The sequence below is a fragment of the Taudactylus pleione genome, unplaced genomic scaffold (genome assembly GCF_031769625.1).
Source record: "Taudactylus pleione unplaced genomic scaffold, aTauple2 ptg000689l, whole genome shotgun sequence".
Classification (NCBI taxonomy): Eukaryota; Metazoa; Chordata; class Amphibia; order Anura; family Myobatrachidae; genus Taudactylus; species Taudactylus pleione.
In genome coordinates this window covers 1,267,489-1,284,499 of record NW_028285091.1, presented here as the reverse complement: position 1 = coordinate 1,284,499, position 17,011 = coordinate 1,267,489, and the positions used below count along the sequence as shown (strand labels likewise).

At 45.5% G+C, this 17,011-nt stretch overlaps 1 protein-coding gene across 2 annotated transcripts; it reads right to left on the bottom strand.

Moving 5' to 3' along the window:
- Positions 1-814: 814 nt before the first annotated feature.
- LOC148477804 (uncharacterized) lies at positions 815-13,179 on the bottom strand. 2 transcript variants are annotated; one of them, XM_088456176.1, is made up of 5 exons: positions 13,082-13,179; positions 8,060-8,134; positions 5,804-5,919; positions 5,079-5,155; positions 816-3,098 (listed from the first exon to the last, which is right to left on the bottom strand). In XM_088456176.1, exons 4-5 carry the CDS (start codon positions 5,110-5,112, stop codon positions 1,159-1,161), a joined length of 1,974 nt encoding a protein of 657 aa, XP_088312302.1. In that variant the 5' UTR covers positions 5,113-5,155; positions 5,804-5,919; positions 8,060-8,134; positions 13,082-13,179; the 3' UTR covers positions 816-1,158. The 2 variants fall into 2 exon arrangements, with proteins under 2 accessions (XP_088312301.1, XP_088312302.1); XM_088456175.1 differs by lacking the exons at positions 5,804-5,919; positions 8,060-8,134; positions 13,082-13,179 and having other exon boundaries at positions 815-3,098; positions 5,079-5,127.
- Positions 13,180-17,011: the final 3,832 nt, after the last annotated feature.

The following is a 17,011-nucleotide window of genomic DNA, read 5'->3' as shown; positions in this document are numbered from 1 at the left end:
TACCGCAAATCCGGACTTAACGCCTCAAATTGAATATGGCCCTCAGTCGCACACTGACAAGTGTCGCTTATCACAATAATCGGTGCAGTCTTGTGAAGCGGTTTGTTGCATCCAATTGTGACTAAGGTGCATCTTCGGGCGAGAAAGACGCGACACTGCTCGGTGTGGCTCACTCACGTATGGCATATTGTAACTAGGGGATATATTTTCTAAAGTGAGGGTTTTCAGAAGTGGAGATGTTGCCATTAGCAACCAGATTATGTTACCTTCTAAAAGGTTCTAGATAAATGTGAAGTAGAATCTGATTGGTTGCTATGGGCAACAACTCCACTTCTAAAAACTCTCACTTTAGTAACTATACCCCTAGGTGTATGAGGACACATCTGTAATTGCCACAAAATGGTAAAGCAAATTAAAATAAAATACATATTTTAGATACTGAAAAGGTCTTTTACTGTGGAAATAGACAACACTTTTCAACAGTTGTAGAAAAAAAATATGTCTCATTTAAAAGGAACATTTACCATAGATGATGAAAGTTAATACTCCTGTGCCCACTCCCATCTCCCTGCAAGTATGCACAGATGTGTCCTCAAACATCTAGCTTCAATACGCCACACAGCACGACTTGCCAGGCATGAGCAAGCTGCCAGGTCCTGTGCTACTCTGCTAGCGGTAGGCGTCTTTTTTCACCAAGAATGCATCTAAGTCGCAATGCGATGGGACTGGGACGCACCAGCAGACTGTGCTTGTTAATGTGATATGTGACACTTGTATATCTGTGTGCGACTGAGTCTGTATATGAAGCACAACAGAACCTGGAATGAAAAAAGTTGTAGCACTTTGTATACAGATTCATAAAGTCGCACACAGATATACAAGTGTTACACATCAAATCAGCCAGCAGTGTCTGCTGGTGAGTCCTAGTCGCATCGAGACTTAGACGCATTGTCCCAGAAAAAGATGCAAAAAAAGTCGCGCGGCGATAGAGTCTCAAGGGAAAGGGGCTTTTTACCACGACTGCAGCAAAGAAGACATCTGTATAACGGATTCCCTGATCTCAACACACCAAATAAATACTCCAAAATGTACACCAAGATGCTTCGCGGTCAGCTCTCTGCCCCTCCATTATCTACACGCGTCCTTAATGACCTCATGTCATTTCTCTTCTTCATGAGTTGCCTTATGCTTCAGAAGTTGCGACTTTCTGAGAAAGCTTTTCCCGCATTCAGCACAACTATACGGTTTCTTTCCCGTGTGAATCCTCTGATGTGTGGCAAAATTGGAGCTATTGTTAAAGCACTTCCCGCATTCGCTGCAAGAGTAGGGTTTCTCCTTCGTGTGAAGTCTTAAATGTCTAGCAAGAGCCGAATTACAGGTGAAGCTTTTCTCACAGTCGGTGCAAGCGTACGGTTTCTCTCCGGTATGAATTCTCTGATGTATAACGAGATGTGACTTGCGGATAAAAGACTTTTCACACTCTGAGCAGGAGAAGGGTTTCTCCCCTGTGTGGCTCCTCTGGTGCACAGTGAGGTTTGAGGCACAGACGAAAAATTTCCCACATTCAGTGCAAGTGTACGGCTTCTCTTCTATGTGAAGTCTCCGATGTCTAGCAAGAGCTGAGGTGTTGGTAAAACCTTTGCCACATTCCGTGCAACCGTATGGTTTCTCCCTGGTGTGAATTCTCTTGTGTATGACAAGGTGCGAGCTACTGATAAACCGCTTCCCACATTCACAGCAAGAATAGGGCTTCTCTCCCGTGTGACTTCTCTGATGGGCAATAAGATTGGAGCTGCTGATAAAACATTTCCCACACTCAAAGCAAGAGTAGGGTTTCTCTCCAGTGTGGCTTCTCTGGTGCTTAACAAGATCCGAGGTACTGTTAAAGCACTTCTTACACGAAGGGCAAGAGTATGGCTTCTCCCCTGTGTGAATTCTCTTATGCTTAACAAGCGCCGAGCTGTCAGTAAAGCATTTCCCACATTCTGAGCAAGAATATCGCTTGTCCCCCGTGTGAATCCTCTGATGTGTAGCACGTTCTGAGATGGTGGTAAAATACTTCCCACAATCAGTGCAGAAGTAGGGCTTCTCCCCTGTGTGGATTCTCTCATGCCTGACCAGAGTGGAGCTATCAGTGAAACATTTCCCACATTCAGTGCAGGAGTAGGGCTTCTCCCCAGTGTGAATCCTCTGATGCTTAATGAGATTGGAGTTGCCGGTGAAGCATTTGCCACACTCCGAGCAAGAGTATGGCTTCTCCCCGGTGTGCACCCTCTGATGTCTGACCAGCTCAGCGTTCCATCTAAAACACTTCCCACACTCACGGCACAAGAGCAGTTTCTCTTTCGGTTGCGGTTTCTGCCCATTTTCGCTGCGCTCCTCAGACTGATCAGATCTATACCGCGTACCTGCAGTGGGTATATTAGCTTCTGTTAAACCGTAATAGGTGTCCTCCTTAATAATAAAAGAGGTGTACTGTATTTCCTCTGTGGTGTACATGTCATTGTCTGTGAGACTCCCCTCTTCGCAGGACCCCGATTCCTCCTTAATAGGAGATGTAGACTGTGTAGGACCTGTGGGTGTATAAATAATGGCATCTGTGAGATTTCTCCCTGTACATGAGACAGATTGCCCCTTACCAGGAGATTTATACTGTGCAAGATCTGTGGATGTATAAATGTCAGTGTCTTCATCACATGAGACCGGTTCCTCCTTAATAGAAGTCGATTCGTACTGTATATGATCTGTTATGGTATATATGTCAGTATCGGCCAGATCTTCCACACTTGAGACGGATTCCTCCTTTATGTGAAACGATGTTCGATCCATGAGTGTACAAGTGTCAGTGGGACTGTCCTCATCACCTGAGACATAGTGCTCATTTAGATCAACAGTATTACATTGCGGTGTGTCTGTATAATCATCTGTATCTTGAATATTGGTTTCTTCACAGGAGGCCGATTCATCATTCATATCAGCAGCTGACTCCGGGGTATGGCCTGTGGATGTACTATCGGAGTGACGTCCTTCTTCACAGGAGACAGATTCCTCCATAATATGAGTAGATGAAGATTCAGTTGTAGCAAACTTGTGTAAACCTGTTGGAAATAAATTTATTGTTTAGATGGTGTTTAAAGTCAATCTATTACTAATTCAGTGATAACCATGAATTATAATTTGCTAATAATTCCATGGCAGCCCTTGCAATGGGTATGAGGCTATTCTATGTATGGTTGGGCAGCACGGGTAGTTTAATAGATACTGCTTCACAGCACTGAGGTCTCGGGTTCGATTCCCACAATGGCACTAACTGTGTGGAGTTTGTATATTCTCCCCATATTTGTGTGGATTTCCTCCCACAATCCAAAAATATACTGGTAAGTTAATTGGCTCCTACCAAAAAAAGGGCACAATACCCCTGAGCTGCAATTCCCCTTTCTGACGAGACATCGATGATCAGCGATCCATCAGCAGATGGGGGGGGGGGGGGGGGGGGGGGGGAGTAAACATGTTAGAAATCCCTGACTCGCTGATTCCGACCATTTTCAGGTGGGAATGAAAATTTTTCAACATATTGAATTTTCCTTATGCCCTGGCCACGACGATTGCAGAATGGGGGATTGTGGCAATCAGTCGCAGATGTATGGGCGCCCCAAGTGTGTGTGTGTACATATGGTAGGGAATATAGATTGTAAGCTCACTAGGGCAGGGACTAATGTGAATGGCCAAATATTCTCTTTAAAGTGCTGCAGCATGTGTGTGTATGTGCTATATAAATAACTGGTAATAAATAGAATAAAGCTTCTGGTCATCCCCTGCATCTTGACTGACTTCTGTGCTGTCACAGAAAAATATATACATCATCTATACATCATATACACTTCTTCATCCAAGAAGATGCTACTGCCGATTGAACTCCTCGTATTTCTCGTCCCTTACGTCCATTCGTCTGGCATACAGGTCAAATTATTTATGTAAAGCACATGGAAATAAGCTGTTTGGAAGATGGTGATTTTTCTGTGCTCCAGTTGGAATTATAATCAGCTGTTCTGTATTCCTAACACCTTTCATCCTGGACAAATGCAGGCCTATTAAAATTAAAGATTCCTACTTCGAGCTGCAGTAAGTTCTAAAGCTCGTAAATTAGAGTAATTTGGACAACAGGTCCAGGTTGTACTAAGTTTTGCCACCAAGTGGCGATGTGGAGATACAAATCACTTGAATAGCGATACAATTGTTCAATGTGACCTCCAGTGTGGTCAACAACAGTTTCCATTCAAAGAACAGCATTTGCTACCAAAAGCCGCATAGGGTGAGATCCATTGATTGGGATACCATTCAAGTGATTTGTTGTTGAATCGAATTATTCCCCGAAAAACAAAGTTCCAATATTTGGATTGTTGATCTGCTGTCCAAGGCTGTAAACCAAAGGGCTCTTCTAGTTATTATATGGATGATGCCATAGTTCTAGCTGAGGAAGCAATTTGCAATTCTATTCCTCTCTATATAATTCTGTATTTTGGCTGTTTGGGCATAAGCTTAAATAGAACTTCAGATTACAGTTCCATCTGCACTTGTTACTGCTCTCCCAGGCTTGTCGAATTGCTGAACATCAGTTCTTCCTGTACGAGACGTGCCAGGCCTGGCCATGGCATATAAATTACGTCAAACATTTAAGCATGCGCAGGAGATTTGAAATTTTAATCTATCAGAACTGCTCCTGAGTCAGCAGACTGTAGTGTCCTGGGTAGTCAGGACTATTCGGATCTGCAGCATGAATGGTGCTGGGTCCCTGGGACCGTCCAGAGAAGATAAGTCATTTAACTTTAAGGAAAATGAAAAATAAAAGTTTTCCTGTCCCTAGGTTAGGCAGGTAGAAACAGAGGAAGAGCTCCATTATATACTGTGCCATCCCAGGGAGGGTATGAAAAACTACCAGTTTTTTCATATATAGATAAAATAGACTCATGCCTATTGTAAGGGCGGCCATGGACAATGATAGCACACACATATATAGGTTAGTGTACATGGAGATGATGTCTGCTCTTTATACACATAGCATAGTGGTCTCCTCTTACCCAGTGATGTGAGGGGCCGGTGATTCTCCATCATTGTCTCTATACAGATGCTTGTGTTGCTCTATATATTCCCACTCCTGCATGGAGAGATAGACAGTGACATTGTGACAACTTATAGAAACCTGACACACACAATGATACAGTCATCACCCAGACACAGCCCCTGGTGTTACTGTATAATGTCCCATACCCAGCAGTCACCTCTCCAGTCATCACCCAGACACATCCCCTGGTGTTACTGTATAATGTCCCATTCCCAGCAGTCACCTCTCCAGTCATCACCCAGACACATCCCCTGGTGTTACTGTATAATGTCCCATTCCCAGCAGTCACCTCTCCAGTCATCACCCAGACACATCCCCTGGTGTTACTGTATAATGTCCCATTCCCAGCAGTCACCTCTCCAGTCATCACCCAGACATCCCCTGGTGTTACTGTAATGACCCATTCCCAGGAGTCACCTCTCAAGTCATCAGCCAGACGCAGCCCCTGGTGTTACTGTATAATGTCCCATTCCCAGCAGTCACCTCTCCAGTCATCACCCAGACACATCCTCTGGTGTTAGTGTATAACGTCCCATTCCCAGCAGTCACCTCTCCAGTCATCACCCAGACACATCCCCTGGTGTTACTGTATAATGTCCCATTCCCAGCAGTCACCTCTCCAGTCATCACCCAGACACATCCCCTGGTGTTACTGTATAATGTCCCATTCCCAGCAGTCACCTCTCCAGTCAGCAGCTGAATGATCTTGTTGGCGAGTTCCAGGATCTGGTCATTGTCTCTCTCATGTATCAGTGACCAAGATGAATGCACTGCATTGCAGATATAACTCTCAGCTCCTGACAGAGAAACAGAAATGAATAAATATACTTGATGGTCATTCACAATGCACAAATGATTATGCTTTCGGCAGACTAGGTCCATGTCTGATGACCAACCTATTACTTGATCCCGTGTACCTCAACCGCATTGATTATTGGACCCTATTTGGGCTGTAATTAGATTGCAAACTCTAGCAGGGACATCACACATGCCTAGAATTAAAATGTGCATTTGCATAAGTCATACCCAAAATGCAGATCCTACCCAAATATAGTTTTAGCCTTTTTAAGAAAACTTCCCTCCCAGTACATAAACACTGCTGTAGGGAATTACAATCCTTTCTGCAGCAATTTATCTGCAGGGAAATACTCCTCAAAGTTGCAGTGACCCTTCTTCAGAGGCCAAGGTCATTCACCAATGGATCTCCTACTAATCCGCAGCTTCACCAAAGCTCCTCCGCTGCCACCAGAAGTTGCTTTAGAGAGTTGAAATTCCACCAACTTTTGTAGCCTCCAGAATTCACCCGCTCAGTTGTGCCTGGGCAAAGCCATACTGTTCAATAAGTCATTAAGAAGTGAGATAACTCTCCATATCAAATAGGTTACATGCATTTTTCATACCTATCCTACTAAAACTAATTAGCTCATTTTACAATGTGACTGAAAGAAGGACTAACGCAGCTTTGAGGTAGGGAAGCGTTTTTCAACCGAAGTACCGCGGCACACTAGTGTTCCATGAGCAGTTCCTAAGTGTGCCGCCGGAGATGCCTGCAGTGAAATTCCTAACTTCAGACGTGGGCAGGGCTCTTCTGGGTGGCTCAGGTGTGGCCTAGGCAGTGACGAGATACGTCGGCGTGACATCATAGGTCACGCAGGCCTCTTTGCCGTCCCACCCGCACAGTGCTCACTGCTGTACAGTGACTGTGACAGGCTGCATCCACTTCCGTGGCTGAGGGACAGGGAGCTCCTTTCTCTGCTACTGCAGGTAGGGGCCAATGTGTATTAATTTGCTTTCTGTGGCGGCCAGTGTGATTGCGTTTTTTGTGTGGGGACAATGTGTATTATTTTCTTTCTGTGGAGGCCAACTTTGATTTTTGATTTTTTTTTGTATGTGAGGGCCAATTTGTTTTATTTTGCTTTCTGTGGGGGCCAATTTGTTTTATTTTGCTTTCTGTGGGGGCCAATGTGTTTTATTTTGCTTTCTGTGGGGGCCAATGTGTTTTATTTTGTTTCTGCTGGGGCCAGTGTGTTTAATTTTGTTTCTGTGGGGTCCAGTGTGTTTTATTTTGTTTCTGTGGGGGCCAGTGTGTTTTACTTTGTTTCTGTGGGGGCCAGTGTGTTTTATTTTGTTTCTGTGGGGGCCAGTGTGTTTTATTTTGTTTCTGTGGGGGCCAGTGTGTTTTATTTTGCTTTCTGTGGGGGCCAGTGTGTTTTATTTTGTTTCTGTGGGGGCCAGTGTGTTTTACTTTGTTTCTGTGGGGGCCAGTGTGTTTTACTTTGTTTCTGTGGGGGCCAATGTGTTTTATTTTGCTTTCTGTGGGGGCCAGTGTGTTTTATTTTGTTTTCTGCTGGGACCAATGTGATTGGCCCCTGCAGAAGAAAACAATGTGTGTGTGTGTTTTTTTTTCTCTCCCTGTGATGACCAATGTGTGTTTTTCTCCGAGGGGGACTAATGGTGTGCCTTGGCATTTTTAATATCTTGTTCGGTGCTCCGCGAGTTGAAAAAGAGTGAAAATCACTGAAGTAGGGTATATACCAGGCTGACCCAGCGGCCGTCCAATAGTCCGAGTTAGCAAACCATACACACTTGCCAATCGGACGCTCCGGCAGACATTTAAATTCACCCGTCGAGCTGTGATATCATTGTCAGTGGTTCCTGCGGCCAGCTTAACAGGTCGGACAGTCGCCCGTACACACCGGCAAAATATGCAAGATATATTGCATCTGCCGTGCTGCCCGGCCCACATGTTATATCTGCGAACGACATTGTTATCATATATATTGTGTGTAAGCATAACCCAATGCAGTGAACGATATATCGTTCGTCCACTGTACGAATGATATATCGTACAGCGTGTACCCTTATTTTGACAAAGGCTCACACAGACGGCAGAGATGAGGGAAGGAGGGGAGAGGTTGTCACAGTGCAGATACTTACCAAACCATGTGCCATGTGAGTGTGCTCGCCAATGTAGTCCATGACACTGCAGGACTATAAATCAATAACAGCTGCCTGAAAAAAAAATAAACCAATAAGAAATAGTTAAATAGTTAATATCAAAAGTCTTTATAGTCTGTCACAGTGTTTCATGTTGGGAAGAAAAAAAACATATTTTTGTCATAGAATTGACGCTTTACATTCAAAAGCATACACCAGTGGTTCCCAAACCTGGTCCCTCATGCACCTTAACAGTCAAGATTTAAGGATATGTATGCTTGAGCACAGACTGTTAAATCACATTGACTGAGTCACTAATTAAACCACCTGTGCTCAAGCATGGGATAATCCTAAAGCCTAGCATTCCCGCTAGGCTGTTTTACCGTGGTGCCGCACCCTGCCCGATTTCAAAAGGGCAGAATGTGCCCTGCCCTTTTGACGGCGCCCCGCTAAAACAACCTGCCGGGTGTCGTCCCCACCCACGGGCCGCAGTGTCCTGCGGGTGGGAAAAATAGCAGTGCAGCCCGGCATCTATTCGCAGAGAAGGGAGAGCTTGGGGGCAGCCCGGCATGTCCGTAAGTGCGGGGCACGCCCCCAAGCGTTATGAAAAGGGGGCACCTCTTTTTCGGCAGGAGTGTCCCTTTCGGTGCCGGGCCTAGAGTACACACTAAAAGCCTGGACTGTTAGGGTGCCCGGAGGACCAAATTTGGTGGACTTTACCCCAACCTAAGGTGGAACAGATTATTTTCACAACACAAAGAGCTTTTGCCGGGCGTCTCATATAAATGTTATTCTGCCACCAGCACTACATTAAGTACTGCATATATGCAGTATGCAGGGTTTTACGCAGATTCCTGATGTTCGGGAATGTGCACGTGTCGGACCCATGCTGCGCATTTGCAGTACGGGTCTGCGATATCGCTCGCAGTTCGAGGGCAGACTGTCAGTGATTGACCGGTGGTTGGGGAGGGGGCAGCGATGGCCTCCGTTTCCCAAAACAGAGGCGTGTCGCCACCACTGTGGAATAGTGACCAGGCCAGGATCTCCATCGGCTGACAGAGATTTCCTCGCCTCTTTTTAGCATCTGCAGACCCCATGGGGTCACTTGGCCGGCTGATGGTATCGCAGATGATTTGATGTTGCGTTCTAGAACGCAACTCGGAGCAGTAATGCATGCAGGTGGCGTGATGCCTCCTGCTGCATTACTATATTACAGCTATCGCAGCTACGATACTGAGTCCTCTGCTGAATCAGGCCCTTAATGCAGTACCGTTAATTTTGGCCTAAGAGTAAATTATTATCTTTTATCTGTTAGGCGCCACATGTTGTAGGCAGTGCGGGAGAAGAGGTAACATTGAATATCTAGAGCTAGCAGCTGCATGATGACAAGAGTCGGACATGACAGAGGCTTTCGGACATCAGGTAAGTAGAGGATTACTTTTAGGAAAGAAAACATTCTAAAATGTGAACCAATCTGTGTACAGACCAGGGAAGAAATGTTTTCTTTTATTTCCTGTTATTTGCAAATTGGTCCAGAGCAAAAACTTAACTTGTTACCATTTAAAATCATTCAGTAGGCGCTAAAGGTGCCTATGTTTTCTCTAAGTTACACCTGATGTACAATAATGGGGATCCGCTTTGTATTCTGCTCATTGTCTCTATTTGTACGTCAGACATCATAGACAATGAATACACCAATGTATGCATTGCATACCCTGCTATACGTGCAATAAAGAGTAGTCTTCATTCTAGCACCCTGCACCTGTCACAGCCCGTGCAGTTCCTCTTTCCTGCCTGGGGTGTCGCTCTCTGCTCTGGTGCTTCTAGCACACTCAGCCGATGCAACAAACTGCTGATATACAGACCAGTGTGTGCTGGATGCACCAGAGCAGACAGCGACACCCCAGGCAGGAAAGAGGAACTGCACGGGCCGACACAGGTGCAGGGTGCGAGAATGAAGACTAAAAGAGGCCTGTTTTAAATGTTACAGAAAAGAAATCAACATTCATCTGCTGTCCAACAGAATGGGCTCTGCTTTTACTGTCAAGTGGGTTCTATCTGTATACTATGTTGGTCATAGCTCAACTGTATTCATATTTCAATTACGTAACAGAAGCCTACATGGAAAAAAATTACCTTCAGTATTAAGTAAATCATGGACCCAATCATATGGGGCGGAAAGGAGACAACTTAGAAACAATGGAAGAAAATAAGATGTGCCGTCATGGTTCCAAGAAGAACGTTATGTATAGCAAATGTGATTGCATGTAGAGGGATGTTCCAAACCGGACCTTGATAACACAAAGAATGATAGATTTGGTGTGGCTGGTCCCCCTGCTCCCAACATGCACTGGGAAATACATTAACCTTGATGGTGGTCAAGGCAGCTGGAGAACAGAATATTAATATATAAAAATGTGTCTATATACATTGTCTTTTTAAGTGTCACACTCTCTGTAAATATGGCAATTGTCTTCTTTGCATTACTGTCACATAGGGACTTATGATGATGTCAAAGTCATGCATTTTTAAAATATGATGCCCACAGCTTGGTTCTGCAACACATGGAATGACATACTAAATTGAGTATATGGACTGAGGAGCTCATTCAGAGACGCTCGCTAGGCTGTGCTCGTTCGCCGCCTTAAGGTACGAAAATATGTAAATCAAGCGATCGCACACTAAGGTATAAGGACGCCTCCTATGTCTGAACGTCCGATCGCCGGGTAAAGTTAGACGCCCACCAGCCAGGAGTAAAGACGCCCACTCCAAGAAGTGTATGAAAACATTGGTACCATGGGGCGACATCGAACCACCACGCAGAGCTTAAGGTAGACTCTAGGCTACCTAAAGGACTGCGTTCACAGCTGCCTTTATTTCTCTCGTATGACGCGTATGCCAACGCTACGTCTTAATTATTTACACCCTTAAGTTGGTGTAAAAACGCCCAGCCACGCCTGTGCTAGTGCAAGCACACCCCGTTTACACAGAACTGCCCCAGTCACCACCCACAGACACCCTGTTCTGTCACTCAAACTAGCGCTCTGGCAATATGCAGAGAACGATCGTCTCCCGATCGCAGTAACTGGTTCACACACGCGCACTGCGACTTATACGCAGTTTGCAACAATCGTCTGGCTGTGAGCGATCGCAGCTAGCGAACGGGTCTGAATCGGGCCCTAAGCTCACTATTTTTTGTGAAAGTTTGCTGCAGTCTATTCTGGATAAAGGCAAACAGTAAATCCCTTAATGAAAAACTAAGCCTTTACTAGAAAATCTATAACTACTGGAGACATAGAAACAAATATCTATTGCTGTATTGAAAAGTCTTCAAACTGAAGGCTTTAGGTGCATGCACGCGTAACGATTTTGTAACCAACGATTTTCTGTCAGATTTTCCCTTGAAAAAGTGAATGATTTTTTGAAGTGTAATGAACGATTTTTACAACGATGAATGAAAAATGTTCCTTCCCTTAATGAAAATCGTTATGTTGGACAGTCTGAAATGGACGATGAACGATAACTACAAACGAGAGCGCGCTTGAACAATTATCATTCATCATTATAACTCAGAAACTGAAAGATTTTTTGAACGATTACGATGTTGTTAACGACAAATCGGTCAAAAAATTGCTACGTGTGTATGAACCTCTAGCCATCATGGCTGGCCTATAACTTGAATGAACTGCACACACGCATTACATTATTGTCCTTTGGTCAAGTCAAAGCTATTCCTGATCGGGTGGTTTGGCACGGTCTGCCCTCTCACCCCATACTGACTACCCAGCAAGCATCACAATTTAGAATGGGTAAAACTGTCTATGTGCAGATCTGAATTCACAGCAGGGGTGTAAACAGCTTCTGGCTCTATAAAAAGACCTGATTGGTTGAGGATAGGATAGAATTTCCATAACTTTAAGTGTTACTGGGTTAGTTCCTTTTTCCTGCCTGGGGTGTCGCTCTCTGCTCTCGTGCTTCTAGCACACTCAGCTGGTGCAACAGACTGCTGAGATACAGACCAGGGTGTGCTAGAAGCACCAGAGCGACACCCCAGGCAGGAAAGAGGAACTGCACGGGTTGTGACAGGTGCAGGGTGCTGGAATGGTAGAGCTTATTTCTCTTTCGCGCTAGGGTCCTGGAAGTGAAGTGCAGTGAGGGCGGACGTGCGATTCCATACCCATAAAGTCCCCCTAAAGAAGGAAGTTGTCCCCTGGCTCCCGGCACGGTGGCTCGCTACATTATTATTATTCCCCCACTGTGTCCACGTGGATGGCAGGGAATGACGTTGGACAGTATCTGATAACGTCAGGCATCTAGACACTACCGCAAAGGGCATCTAGACACTACCGTGCTAGAATATCACTAGTAATGAAGACCCTGTTCTGTTTCAGTGGATCACTAATACCTGTATTTGTGTGAGGTAAATATAGAAAAAGTGTAACTGCAAATGAAATGTTGTTATGTGTCCATTATTACATTAAGACACAGTTATTATGTAAAGACAAGCACAAGAACTATTTTGCAGTTGCCATATTTGTTTTCAATAAAATATTTAAATACATTTTTAGAAATACTTTTTAAACTATATTTAATTAAAAAAATTATAATAATTTTTGACCGGTTCTGCAGGGAAATAAATCATCTGTAAAAGTGGTTAATACATTTTGGAGAAGCAGTTACCAGCACAAGCCGAAGAACGCAGCGTGAGAGATTACCTGCACAGCACACACCAGGGTTACATTCTGTCATGCCCCTGATGCTAACCCACCGACGACCAACCCTACCAATATATTTTCCTTTTTTTTTTTTTTGGAAAACCTCACACAAACACAAGAACATACAAACTACACACAGATAGGGTCCTGGTTGGAAACTGAACTCATGCATGACCCCACTGTGTTGCCCACATACAGCTAAGAGCAATGGGTGCCAGGCTGCAGCTGCAAGGGCACATAAAACCATAAAGGGCAGGAGGGTGGATGAATGCCTGTGATGAACATGAGCCCAGGCCCCAGCACTCACCGCCCGCAGCATTTTTGGCTGTTACTCCCCAGCACACAAGCACCGGCGGCTCATTACTGCTTCCGGGGGTCACTGACGGGGACCGGTAAGCAGCTCGGGGTAGAGATTGGACGAGGGTCTGGGGCAGCCTATTGCAGCTGCGGTCAACAGGATTACGGCGTGGATGGGCGGTGTGACGTCACCGACACTAGAGCGCCAGCTGGCTGCTCTAAGCGAAGTGACATAAGCAAGTTTGGCGGCCATTTTTCTTGCGCTCTAGTCAGAGCTCTGTTGGGGTCGAAAGCATGAGAATCTCCCACCTCCCTCCTCTCCTTGTTTTCTTGGTTGAGTCTGTCACTGATGGGAGGGGGTGCCAGTCCCTTTGCCAGGGGCGCTCAAACCCCTATATACACCCCTGGGGATTGCAACAGATTTTGCTTCCAGGTAACTTGTTGGTTAGGTCTAGGGTTAGGTCTAGACTATAGAGCGCTGATGGACCTGTGACGTCACACCTACGTGACCGGGCCTAAAAGGGGGAGGGGCGGGGATGCTAACGGGGGACCAAAAGTGTCCTCTCGCGGGCTCGCTACGCTCGCCGCGCTTCGGGCACGGTGGCTCGCTGCGCTCGCCACAAATATTTATTCCCCCTCTATGCCCTAGTGGATGGTAACGCAGGAGCGGTCCAGCCTCCTGCAGCGGTCACGTGGTGGATACGTCACAGAGGTCCTTTAGCCACATAGGAAATAGCAGCAACCTTAGGTCTAGATTAAAGTACGTTAAAGGACTTCTGACATCACAAACATGTGACCCCCCCGATGACAGGCGGAGGAGCAAGTTCAGAACATAGACCCAACGTGTGTCCTTGTGGGCTCCCTTCGCCTGCAACACTTCAGGGCAGGTTACTATTCCCAATAAATGTCCACGTGGACAGTAAAACTGCTAGCCCAGCGTCCTTGCCCCTCCCACTGCAGTCGCGGGTCACATGGTTGAGATGTCAAAGGTACTTCAGCCCACTTGGAGGCGTATTCAATTTGAGGCGAAAAGTCCGGATCCGCGATACTTTTTCGCCGATGACGTCATTTTCGCCTGTTTTGCTTTTACTCCATATTCAATTTGAAAGACTTTCCGCCTAGGCGGAAAGTCAATGCAATGTAATAGGCGGAAAAGTTTTGCCTATGAATGGGGGGGAGAAAGTTAAAAACTAGCGAACTAGACTCTGGGGGGTCCCCTAGCATGCCCCAAGTGTTTTTTTGTTTGCAGGTGCTTGTGGCAGGTGGATTTTTCACGATTTTTCAACTTCACTTTACCAACTTTTAAATATGCTGACCCCCATTTTCAAGTACCCCAAATTTGCTGGGATAACTCATTCTCTGGAAAAAAATACTCCTGAATACTATTCTGCACCACGTATAGAAAAATGCTATTTAGCAGCTATTGAGCCAGTTTAAAAACACCAAATACCTTCAGCAAGCCAAATCGGAGGGTACCATAGGGAACCCCCATGTCAGAGCATCTTTTGGGGGGTGTCAGGCTGATTTCTCCAAATCTGACAGTACTTTCCGCTTGTTCAAGTTTTGCCAGGTCCCGTTTTCACCTACTTTCAAATTGAATACGGGGTAAAGCGTGCACGCGCGCGATACTTTTCCACCTACAAAACAGGCGAAGTAGGCAAAAAGTCCGGGATGCGAAAAAGTATTGCGGCTCGGCTGAAATTGAAGATGGCTCTTGGTTCTAGTATCAACCGTAACTTGTTGCCCTAAAAAAATAGCGAGGATAGCTATCAGTGGGACAATGATGGTGAGGTTAGCATTCTCTGCATTATATCTCACCTGGCAACATTTGAGAATATTCAAACACCACACTTAAGAATACATACAATTCATTGAACAGTGTAAGGCATTTACTACGGTACTGGGCAAAAAGGGGGTGCCAGACAGGCTTAACCTTTATTTTCAACATGCCTGGAACCCTGCGCTCATCACAAGTGTCTCCTATTGGTGCAGAGGGTCTCATTCAGACCCGCTCGCAAGCACCGATTCGCTCACAAGCGGGTCGATGTAGAGGCCCTGCGCATGCGCAGTGGCCACACTGCGCGTGCGCAAGCCCCGGAGCGAGACAGAAATTCTCTCGCTCCGGGGCTAACTACAAAAGGGGCGGCTGTCGATGGTGATCGACAGCTAACACCATTTTGTAGGTGGGGCAGGGGGGTGGCTTGCCAAACGGAGGCTTTCCCGACGGAACGCCAGCCGTTTGGGGGCGGCCTCACTGACATTACTCATGATGTCTGTGGTGAGCTTCCGGCTCTAATAGAGCCGAAAGCTCACTGGGGCTTGCAGCAGACGAGACCCTACCACAAGGGTCTTGTTGCAAGCCCCGATGGTCGCGATGGTCTTGACCATCAACCTGGCCGCTTGCTAAAGCTGTGGGTGGTCACCCACAGCCTAGCGAGCGGCCAGGAGGCTGGGCCGAAAAATAGATGCGGCCGCCCTCATTCAGAGCGAGCGCTCGCATTTTGCGAGCGCCTCTGAATGAGGTCCAGAAGGCGCCTGTTTCTGAGTATATACATACAGCGGGCTGCAGTCCGACTGCCAGGTGACGCCGGCAGATATTGATGCTCACTTGCTGTCTACATGTACAGAGGGAATTTTAACCTACCAACCCCTAGAGACGAGCAATAGCCCGAACACACGCAGCGGGTTGCCGTCCGACTGCCAAGTGACGCCGGCAGATAGTGATCTTCACCTGCCGTCTACATGCTCGCAGGGAGAAGTTGAACATAGCCCCGGGCACAGATGCTGGGAGCGGACTAATCGTCTGGTGGAACTTCCAAAGAACTGCGGGCCCATACACCCCGGTAAAAGTTCATTTTATCAATATTTTTTCCCCCTTTTTTTATACATGGCCATGAGGGACATCTAATTAACCTGTATATCACAGGGGACTACACTACAGTATTCTGGGCAAGCCTACAAATATACAGCGGTCTATATATTAGAGGAAAGATACTGCCTTTTATATATGAACATAAGCTAAAAAGGAAAAACAACATCGTATTGCTATATGTATCTATAAAGGGCTTTAAACTATTGCACATGTGTAGCAGTTGAATTAATCCACACGGGGAGGGAGTGTGTTGTCAGGAAACTGCACCAAACAGCAGCGAATAAACTGTGTATCAATTTATTTCTGAGCTAAGAAACAAGATCATTTGCTACAAAAGTTTTTTTCTGAATATTGTTACATATTGTAAACATTTCAATTATAGCTTGTCCTGAACAGGCAGATTTTCTCTGTGACCAAGAGTCTTTCATGAATACAATTATTCTTTAATATCAATTATTTTTTAGATGCAATATGTGTATATATTGATTCCTTGGATATATATTTTTTTATAATTGTGTTTGTGGTATAATTTATTAGATAGAGATTATAACTAAATATTGGATTGTATATTGCTGGCTGGCAACTGCTGTATTTATTGTCACATTAATTGTAACAACAGTTTTATGTTATATTAAATATATATTTAGTATTGCTATTTTCAGCACTCTCTTTTTCTCCCTTTTTTATTCGTTTTCCCTATGAGGCCAGGAGGTTTTGAGTAGATCTCCCATCTAGAGAGCTGCAGAATCAGCATTTACTAATTGATTGTTTGTTTTTTAATCTAAAGGTGCCCACACACATACCGATCTGCCCACGATCAGCCGATGTGTACGATTTGTGTACGATTTCCCTTGAAACTCTCCCCGGCAGCTCTGCACACGATCTCCACACGATCTGCACACGATTTGGTGTCCAATCTTCAAACGATCTCTCCTGCAGTCAGACTTTTTACAGTGCATTGTGTCCTAGATTGTCAGATCTGCCCTACTGCACGGCACATCTGAAGATGCGATGTGCGACCAGCAGGGACGTGCATCGCATCGTGAGTGGGGACTCACGATTTCTTCA